The sequence below is a fragment of the Tachypleus tridentatus genome, chromosome 11 (assembly GCF_004210375.1).
Source record: "Tachypleus tridentatus isolate NWPU-2018 chromosome 11, ASM421037v1, whole genome shotgun sequence".
Taxonomy (NCBI): domain Eukaryota; kingdom Metazoa; phylum Arthropoda; class Merostomata; order Xiphosura; family Limulidae; genus Tachypleus; species Tachypleus tridentatus.
This window is the reverse complement of record NC_134835.1, coordinates 95,009,591-95,020,759: the sequence shown is the minus strand read 5'-3', so window position 1 is coordinate 95,020,759 and position 11,169 is coordinate 95,009,591. Positions and strand designations below refer to the sequence as shown.

The 11,169-nt window shown below is 31.0% G+C and overlaps 1 protein-coding gene across 1 annotated transcript; it reads left to right on the top strand.

Annotated features, from left to right (window-relative positions):
* The first annotated feature begins 6,322 nt into the window (after nucleotides 1–6,322).
* Nucleotides 6,323–10,677, top strand: LOC143231397 (uncharacterized). The gene is made up of 3 exons (XM_076465941.1): nucleotides 6,323–6,564; nucleotides 6,885–7,101; nucleotides 10,466–10,677. Exons 1-2 carry the CDS (start codon nucleotides 6,323–6,325, stop codon nucleotides 6,976–6,978), a joined length of 336 nt encoding a protein of 111 aa, XP_076322056.1. The 3' UTR covers nucleotides 6,979–7,101; nucleotides 10,466–10,677.
* The last annotated feature ends 492 nt before the right edge of the window (nucleotides 10,678–11,169 follow it).

Sequence of the window (11,169 nt, the reverse complement as noted above, 5' to 3'; positions counted from 1 at the left end):
ATGGAGGAAGTCGATCAGTACCAACCATCTTTATGTATTATGTTATCATTGCTTATGATTTTAAGCAAGTAGTCAATAACCTTCAAGATTCTTCTAGTAATAATATCCAATTAAATTTGATTAAGTACGATTTGTCCTTTGTAGTTTCTAAATAAAAAAGGGAAATTTACTAAGTCAATTTCCTTGTATTTTGTAATTCCCATATTTTGCATTGTATATTATGTAAAACTATTAAATATTATATATAAAATGTGATATTAATATTATAATAAAAATAATATCTATGTCACATATTGAAAATTTAAATTTACGAATTTATTATCACTCAGTAAAGCTAAGATACGAAATATAGAAGCATGTAGCTGAATTGCTTGCTCTATTGCTGCAAAGGTCCATGTATTATGTTATTGCATATGATTTTAAGCAAGTAGTCAATAAACTCTAAGATTCTTCTAGTAATAATGCCCAGCAACGGGAATGGAGTAGTTTATAAGTTACATTTAAATAACTCAAAAACAACATATTTTTATGTAATAGAAAGAACGAAATTAAACTTACAGTCTCTTCATACTTATGCTTCTAAGACGTGGACCAAACTGCTCTAGCATTGTTTTTTTACTTTGGCCATCGCTAGCACTTATCATTGTTCCTCTTATATATATTTGTTTCATAAACAGTATTATTATATTTTACTTATGTATTATGGGTCTGTGTTAATTTTAGGTAAATAAATATGGTGATTAGTGTTAATAATTTTCTAAACCTATGGATTGAGTGTCCGGGCGTATTTTTCTTATAGTTAAACAACATCAAACTATCTACTGTGTCCACCAAAAAGAATCGAAGCTCTGATTTTAGCATTGTAAATCCATAGTTTCATAGAAACTTCATAGGCCTGCTTGCTGTCTTAGCAGGAAATGAAGTGAGTGTAAGGAAAAGTGATGTTAAACTATACAGTAGAAAATTCCACTACTTTATGATTATCACAACTCTTTCAACACAGAGTCGGTCTATATACCAACCATGTGACCTCTTTGTACTTATTTAAAGTCTCTTTGTAGTTTTAATACTTCTAACTTAGAGCGGTAAATCTACGGATTTACAATGCTAAAATCAGGGGTTGGAGTCCCCTCATGGACTCAGCAGATAGCTCGATGTGGTTTTGCTATAAGAAAATACCTGCACCTACTTGTAACTTTCAATATAATGAATATATTTTCGCAAAATCTGACAGTATTTAACTTAATAAGTAAGTTTTTAACATACAAAAAGCATATGTTTAGTAAAGTGATTCTATTAAATAAAATAAAGATTTGTAAATATACTGAATATCTGCTTCGAATAGTCCGTGTGCAAAGTAGTTGTCATGTTAAAATTAAAAATACTTTTCGTTATTTCAAAACTCAAACTTCCTTTGTTTAATCCCTAACACCTCGTTATTGCATTTCAAACGTTATTTGCAGTAAAACTTGATAGTTTATATTATTTTCTCTAACTCACAACGGGAATGGTAAATCTGACCGACCTCGTAACTACCAAAATAATATCTTCATATTGTAATATAAAATACATTCGTTTATCCTAATTATCTCTATGTTTCTCTATGTTCAGAACAGTATACATCTATCTATAGTTAACTTTTATTGTTTTATTGTCCTTGGAATCGTGACTAATTACTGTTTTCAGGCTCACAAACTGTAACTTACTCAGGGAACGAGCACGTTACGCTATCGAATTATATTACCCACGAGTTACTCCAACATGCTAATGTAATATAAAGAATAAACATGAAAACAAGAAATAAAATATTTATAAAATCCTCTTTTTTGTTACTTTTGGTTGTCGAGGAGAGTTAACCCTTATTTTTTTTATAACACTCGTAGTGCTGCAATTTATAATATTTAATTAAATAATGTTTTAAACAACATAAACTAATAGCATTCAAAAGTAGACAAATTCCCTTACCTCTCAAAGCTGACTTCCTAACTTTGCCACTACAGTCGTTACAAATTCATCCAAGCTAGCAGCGTTAACGTTGTGTGTTTTTTTTTAATTAAGCACAAAGCTACACAATGGGCTATCTGTGCTCTGCCCACCACGGGTATCGAAACCCGGTTTTTAGCGTTGTAAGTCCGCAGACATACCGCTGAGCCACTGGGGGGGGCAATAGAACTGCATTGATCGGTAAACGACTCTGAGCGAAATTCACACCTAACTGTTCAGAACATAATATTCTACAGGACGTCATTTGATAGATGAAAACATTGCGTTTGTATTGGTTACTGGTAATATATATTTAAAGGAAAGAGCGAACTGTTAACGAATTATGAAAGTGAGGATGTGACAGAAGTAGCCTGATTTTCTATTCAATAACTCTGTAACCAAACATAGTTTAATTTCCAAGGGGTGTTAGATAAAATATGGATTATGACATGCTGAGAGAAAATGTGTTATGTTTGTCACACTAGGGGAAATTCAGGATTTTTGTAAAATTATTGCCTTGTAAAATTAAGAACGTAAAATTTATATACTATTAAAACGTTGATTATTAATTAAGATTTTATGCTATTCTAATTGATATAACTTAAACAAAAAGTAGTTTAATAAAATTTTTAAATGTAAGACACTAAAACTTTGCGTCATGCACAGTGAAAAATACCCGGGTGGACTGAGTTAAAGAATATTTCGAAAGCTCTGAGATTTCCAATAAAAAGACTTGGAGCTATTATAAGTGTTTCTTATTATCTAGCATGGTAAATCACATCCAATGCTAATTAAGAAATATAATGTGAGTAGTATAGCTTATAGCTGCAAGAAGGTATGTTATATCATTTTTTCCAGCCACCAAGAAAAGTTCTGTATCTGTGCTGAAACTAGCGGTCTTGGTCCCCAGAGCTCTGACTTTGCTTTAATGTTAAGACAGAAAACCACCAAAATGTTTCATGCACTTTTATCTACATTCAAAAGCAGCTTGATGCATTTTATGTGAATTTTTAAATGGTGAAATTAATTTTGTTTTATAACTTTATATTAATATTTTTAAAGTTTTTGATTACTTGTAATTTTGTGAAAAGAATTTGCTTTCTTTTCTGTAATTTTAAAGTGTATCTTGTATTAATATTACTGTGCTACATTCAATTTGATTGCGTATTTTAAGATGATTTTCCGTTTTAATTTATAATCTTTTGTTTTGTGTAAAATTTTCTTCTTTGTTCTTTTTGCTTATTTTTTATTTTGAAGATAATATTAAGTTACCTCAATCTCTTGATAGAAGCACCAGAGCTTTTAAGTATTTCTTACATTTTAATGTTAGGTACATATGTTATGGTCTAAATGTATAATGTTTTGTTTTACATATCTTCTTATTTAATATAAAGTTTTATAATGTTTCTGCAAATGGAACTTGCAGTCTCAATATAAAATATAATTCGAGAAAGCTAATAAGTATCTCTTGGCCTAGTTACTGTTTTAAACTGGGTCATGTATGTAGGATATCACATACATTGTCTTGTGGAAAAGATTCCTGCAAAGTAAAACATAAAGTATTCAAATGATGATGTCTTTAACTGGAAAAAAATACGTCAGTGACAATATATCACTTATTTTGTATCAAGAATGACTGTCAATGACGTTAGTAGTGCTTTCAACCTTAGAAGAAAGGTATTGTTTGTTTTGTAGGTAATCTCATATTTTCACAAACTGTAAAGCACTAAGAGAGAATGAGTTATGAGATACTGATTTAATATAAATATAATTTCCAGCAAAGGCGATGAAATAATACAGTTTTTTAAAAACTTTATTATTTGTGTGAAATACAGATTTTTTTCAATGTGTTTAACTTGTGCTTGGTCTCTTTTTGTTTCTTTAAACTCAGTCGAAATTTCTCAATAATACATTTTCTGCTTAAATATATTATTATCCGATTAATTTAAGAGAAACCAGCACACTTGAGAATACTACATTTTTTACATTAATACCTTATTAAAATGTGTTTTTTTTTTGCTCAAATTACCGTGTTCCAAAATTATGATTGTTCTACTGCTCAACAAATATTTCTGTTTTTATGCTATAAATATTTTGGAACGAAAAAATATAGGTTAACTCAACGAAAATTTAACTTCTTAAATATTTACTACGATGGAAGATTTTAATAAAGCGTTGAATATGATTCGAAGACTCATTCTAAAATATTCCTGGGATATCGTAGCGTATTACACAATTTAAAAGAGGTCGTATCTGAGTTTAATAAAAATACAAACACTACAAAATATAAACATTTTATCGAAATTTTAGTTCTTCATAATATTTAACACTTTAGACAAGTTTTTAAAGTTTTTAAATAACTCATGAAACATTCTATAATTCAGAAAAAAATATTTTGAGCTGCATATACAACATTGCAATTTTGACGATTTCTATAATAAATAAAATATTTCCGTGATTATTTCAATTAAAGAACAAAGAAAAACTTTCTGTTACTCATAATCTGAAAAAATAACCACAAACGAAGAAGTGTGTTATTTTTTAATATAAAACACACTAGTTAACTAACCTTCATGATCGAACATATTAATGTGTAAGTGTCAGTAACGTACACTGGCACGTATCGGCACCATTTTTAAAAAAAATTATAAATGATGTTAAAATACTAATATCTCATTAAGCAAAAACGTGTTTCTGCTTTGATAACATAGGCCTTAGAAGTCAAACTTTTATAAGTTGTTTTCATTTTTATAAAGGATTTTACATAATTAAGCTAAGCAAATTTATTAATAATATTTTTAAAGTCGCAAAGATAAAAAACTCTTACTTAGATTAAATCATTATTTCATTTACTACAGTGAAGAAATCTAACAAAAGTACAAACACTGAGTAGATAAGATCGAGTGAATATTCGCCCAGGTGATAAGAGCACTGTTATTTCATTAAAAAATTAAACGATTATAAAATTATAACACTTCAATATACATTAGCACAATATAAAATTTTAAGAATTTACATTAAAATAAGACCATGGATCTAGAAACCTGTAGTAATAATAATATGATACAAGAAGGCAAAGCAACGGTCACGATTTCAATCAATAAAATATAAAAATACGAAAAACAAAAATACAAACATTTGTTTAGAACTTTAATGTATATATCAGGAAATATAACTAAGTAACATTTAAGTTACTGAGAAATTTAGGTGAAAAATACATCACAAAATACCATTATATAGAATTCGATTACATGTTTCCAGAATTATGTATAGCTTATGTATCTGAAGAACGATGAACGAAAACATTCTGGAACATGTGTCAACATAGTCATCTAACACGTTCAGAAGTTAAAATTAAAAATACTTGTGTAAATATAATTAAAATATTCAAACGATCAATGTTTTAGTTCAAAATTAAACACATTAACCTAGGAATGATTAATAGTGTTAAAATAGGAACTCTAAATGTTTAAATGTCGAATCACGTCATCTTCAAGAGTGTGAAAACAATACCTGTGTAAATCTTATGTATATATATATGCGAAAAATTCAAACTAACGTGGCAGGGGTTTAGTTTGGAGAGAGAGAAATCAGAAGAGTTCTCTCTCCAACTGGGGTGTTCAGGAACTTTGTAGTTCCTCTTCGTCCCCTTACATGAGAAATGTTTTAAAAATATCCGTGGAATTTTTACTTTATTTTTAACATTTCAAAAAATGGAGTGGTGTATTTGTGAGTGAGAGGAAGGACGGGAGAACCGGACGAAAGCAGCGAAAGTGAAGTGAGCCAGACCTTGGCTCGAGGACGGAGTACACTGGCGGCTGGCGAATAGATTTTTAAAATTTACTGTGATTGATTAGATACCCTTGACTGGGTAAAGTACACGCATATATATATGCGTGTAACCAGTAGGGTTTATATAGTGAATACATATAGATTATCACGCCATCTGCATACTTTTTTTACCTTTCAACCTTTCATCCTTATTTAAGATATAAATATTTAGTGTTTTAGTATTTGTATATTTTCCCTAATATTTCTAGCTGTCATATAACTTTTATTTTTAGCATTTATCTTACATTTGTTTATTTTAAAGGTGAATTTTACAGAAAAAAGAAAACTTTGCAGTCAAAAGAACTACTCATACTGATTAATTTTGCAGGTTTACATTTTTTATAAAAAATATGTTCTAATAAATGAAACATAGAACTTGGTGCAGAAAGATCCCTTTCCGAGCAGCAAACCGAACGTTTTAGTTTTTCCGTTTGCCGCTAGGAAAAGTACTATGAAGTAATAGTTGCCAAACAAACCGCCAACGCCAGCGCGTTGAATGTAAATAAACATGACCAGTGCATACGGAGAAACAGAGGCGAAGTCTGTTTTGACTTTGTGTTCTGAACAGTGTCGAGTAGCGCCATATCAATTCGAACCTACTCTGAACGAACCTAGAACAGTTACTTTTGACACAGATCTGACAAGTTCTAGTGATGTGGACAGTTCCACGAGCGAGAGTAGCGGAACTGTGAGTGATACTGACAGCGCCCAGGCCGGTTGGGAGTCAATCATACCACCAGTGGAAGAATGGTAAGTCTAAGTCATGACAACAAATATGGTCTGTATTATTTCACGTGCAATTTTAAGCATCTCGAAACCTGTCTGGTGTTTTTAAATTATTCCTATCACAGACTGGGTTTTATTTGTTTATACTTTGCCGACTATGGTAACTAATACTCGGCCCTTCCACAATCATTGTACTGGATATTTATGACTCGTAACAAAATGAATTTAATTATACATCATAATTCTGTCTATAGAATAAAACTAGATGTAGCAGTCTGAATAGTTAATTTAATATTTACCATAAGTGTATGATTTATATGACATATTCCGTATGTTTGTGCAAGGTGTAGGTGTGGTTTAATGCGAGCAGATTCCAACCAGGAGAGAGTCCGTTTGTTGTCGCTCATACGACAAGGTGTCAAACCGATTAAAAGATAAAAAGTGCATTACCCAACCTCGAGGCTTTGACAGAAATTGCCTGAATATCCATGTTTTGGAAGCATTATACTATGAATTTGTTGACTTCAGTGGTGCTTTCGGTGATGAGGAACCAAGTCACGAGTGAGTATTTTTCAAGATGCAGTTAAACCTAAAATAGTATATTCGAGTTTAACCTACAATTAAAGATACTGTTTATCCAAAACTATGATCCTACTTGAAACCCACGGAATCCAAAACAGTGGGATCCGACACAAAACATGAGCGTTCAAAGAGATCTTAACAAAGCTTTGCATAGTGTGAAGGAGTCCAATTCTTCCTATTGACCATTCGCACCCACTGTCACCACCTTGCCGGTTTCTTTTCCTTGCACGAAAACGAAAAGAAGCTTTTGCCCGATGCCGAACCGTTTTTACAACCATAAGTAACGCAGTAAACCATGTTATCATAAAACAAACATAAAGTAGCAATATCAAGACAAAATATAGTCTCATAAAGTATGTAATCCGAAAAAAACACAGATAGATTTACATAAAACGCCAGTACTGAAAGGAACAAAATGGTCGGCGCTCAACGAAGCGTGTTTGGCAACTATTACGTTATAGTTGTAAAATGTCACGAAAACAGCCGAACGACCGAGAGAAACTTGAGTTCGAGAACCCGTAAATTTTGTTTCATTTTTTACTCTAAAACTAAAGTGTTTAAAAATATGGCAACCACACAGGAATTATACCTAACCAAAGTACAGTTTCTGAGACATTTATTAAATTTGTTGAAAATTCACCTTTAAAGTTCTTCTAGTTTGACCAATATATATATACAGCCGTATTACATTTCATTTTATAAATACCAATTTTTTTTATATTATTATTATTCTCTCATCTTTAATTTTGTTTAATTTTTGACTAATTTTATTCAATGGCCTATAAATCCGATTAAGATTTTTTTTAATTATATCGAAATATTTGGTACAGCAAATTTGAGACCTATAATAAAAAAACATTTTAATTTTATCTATTTTATCGAATATTTTTTTAGATTATTCCTCTATCAACAGCGTTAGGTGAGAAACCTTTATCTAATGATACACATATTATCCAAAACAATTCATTTTTTCTTATTTGATAACAGACATAAAGAGGGTTGAAAATATTGTTTTTAAAGTACTTCGTGTGGTACAGTATGTTTTGGAGCATTATATAAAGTATTTATGCTAGAATTTTGATGCAGCCTTGCCTACCTATAGGGCCCGGCATGGCCAAGCGCGTAAGGCGCGCGACTCGTAATCCGAGGGTTGCGGGTTCGCGTCCGCGTCGCGCCAAACATGCTCGCCCTCCCAGCTGTGGGGGCGTTATAATGTTACGGTCAATCCCACTATTCGTTGGTAAAAGAGTAGCCCAAGATTTGGCGGTGGGTGGTGATGACTAGCTGCCTTCCCTCTAGTCTTACACTACTAAATTAGGGACGGCTAGAACAGATAGCCCTCGAGTAGCTTTGTGCGAAATTCCAAAACAAACAAACAAGCCTACCTATATCCAGAATTCATGGTAAGATGATTAGAAAGTTGAAAAATACTTGTACGTTAGATTCATCTTCAAAATTGACATTTCGTTCCAAAAGTTATTTATTCAAATATCTCTTTACTAAATAAAATGTGTAAAGTGAACTACAAAGATAAAATAAACTTACAGCTAAGTACAAGGCAACAACGCAAAAAATCATTTGCTTTCATGTTGTTGTTTTTGTTTTTTTGCAAAGCTAGGTACATCTTTATGCTCTAACTACTGTATAACGTATTAGACAAAATGATAATGGATCAAAATGTTTTTCTCATGTTTTTCTTGAAGCCATATTGTACAAGAGTTCAATTAGCAGCTTTTCTTAAAACACAAAGAAACAACTGTTATTACCTTTTTCTTAAACTCCAAATAGTGGTGATAATTATTAATATTTTTCCAAACCAGGGAAAAACTGTAGTAATTATTAACACTCTAAATTTAAAGAAAACCAGTAATTATTACCTAATATAATTAAAGAACTAGGAGTAACTAGTTTCTACTTTCAATAACAAAATAAAACGTAAAAATTATTACTTTTCTATACAAAAAGTTTTATAACTAGAAAAAATAGAACGTAATGCTCTCAAAATGCCAAAAAAACAGAAATGATTCCTGCTAGTTCTGTAAAAAACTTAACTATCATGAAGAAAGTTCAGATACAAACATTCTATCTTAATGATTACCATTTCATGGTGAAATGCTTTAATATTAGGTCGTTGTAATATTCTAAATACTTCAACTGTCATTCTTTTAAAGCGTTATTTACAATGAAGAATATCATTTTGACAAACGACTGATTTTCGTACTTCTCTTTTTCTTATATGATCTTACTTTTAAGTTCATTATGAGGTTAAAGACGCTGCACTGAGTAATATGCTTTATTGAATTGATAAACACTAGCCTAGAGTCTTTGGGTAGTTATGTTTGCTGGTACGTAAGAAGGAAAATGACATGTTCTTGTCACGAAAACAAACAGTTACATATTTTAAAACTCGTAATTACATTTCTGTTCTGAGCGATGACTCTTTCACTATTTTCAAAAAGTTCAGAAAAAAATTGGTAAAAAGATTCACGTCCTATGTACCTGATAAACGAGAAAGAAAGAAGGGTTATTATGATTAAGCTAAAACAGTAAAGACAGTAAATCGACTGTGTAATGTACAATATAAAGAAACACATTTGGATAAAATATAATAAAGTTGGTTTATTTTATTTTCACGATGTGTTTGGTATTTTATTATTATAACGTTTTTGTGATATATTCAAACATACTAAAGGAGAGAGGAATAACCGATTCATCGATCAACAAGTAAAACCTCTGTGAAATTAAAAACAATATGTCGATAAACACATACTGAGATACAGATGAATATAATTTTCAGAAGCCTTGATAAAACACTTTATTGGAAAAACGTAATAGCTTAAAATGACGTTATATAATTTAGTTTTCAATCCGTGACTTACACATCTAGAGAAATTCATGTCCTTGCTCAGAGAGCAAAAAAATTGAAGAGACTACACTTTAATTTCGGTTTATATAATTACCTGGTGCCAGTTAGAAACAAATACACTAGGTGGAGGAAACGAATATATACACCAGTGGTAGGCAATCTTTATTAATTGCAGGTAAATTATATTTATATATAATATGAGATCAACCTACTCACTTAAATACTTGTTGAAGAATCCGCAAGCGATTGCGGCCCTATGTTCCTAGATGGAATCTAATGGTGATAACTAACTAACTATAATATGAGATATATTTAGCATTGTCTTGGATCATTAATAGTCATATAATTTACAATAACCGGTACATGTATTTAAAAGTGTATGTTTATTTACAGCTTGAATATTTTTCTCTAAAATTGAATTTAAACTTCTCTGTAGCTGTGACTCTTTCCTTTAATGTTTTTGTTCTTCTCACCAAGCCGAGAATTTTGAACTTAGCAATGATTGTGCCCTCACGGGATGCAACCGTGAAGCCAACTTTTTGAGTGTCAGCCAAATCGTTGCCGAAGATCACAGGTTGCCGACTACTGATCTACACCATTACTTCTTGCTTTACTACAAATTCCTTGTAACTGAGTAACAATAACATTATGGGATGCGTTTACCAAAAGAAAGATGCTAAGCACCCAGTCGTGAGGTAAATGTGAGTTGTTTTCGGAGTAGAATTTTACTTTTTGTAATTTAACGATGGCATACAAGCATTTACAACTAAATTACTTTGAACTTTATATATCTTTCATTTTTCGAAACTTTTGATGAATGTTTTACTTTAAAATTTTATAATCGTAAATAATGCTTGCTTATATCTTTAATGTGAAAAATGTTGAATAACATTATATATCTAGTTTCTGGTCCTAATCTAAAGAATAATATAAAATTCATATACATATACCTTAAAATCTAAAACATGTTTTCGTGGTATGATTGATCTTATCTGTACAGTACGAATCCAATCAAGATACCATATGTTAGTTCTCGAGTATATACATAGTTCGTTATAAAGAAAATCAAGCCCAAATAAAAATAAAAAAAAACACTGCACGAACTGGAAGGTTTACCATGGTACAGGATACAATGTGGGATATGAAATGTTCCCTAGGTTTTGGAGGTGACTACGAAAGTC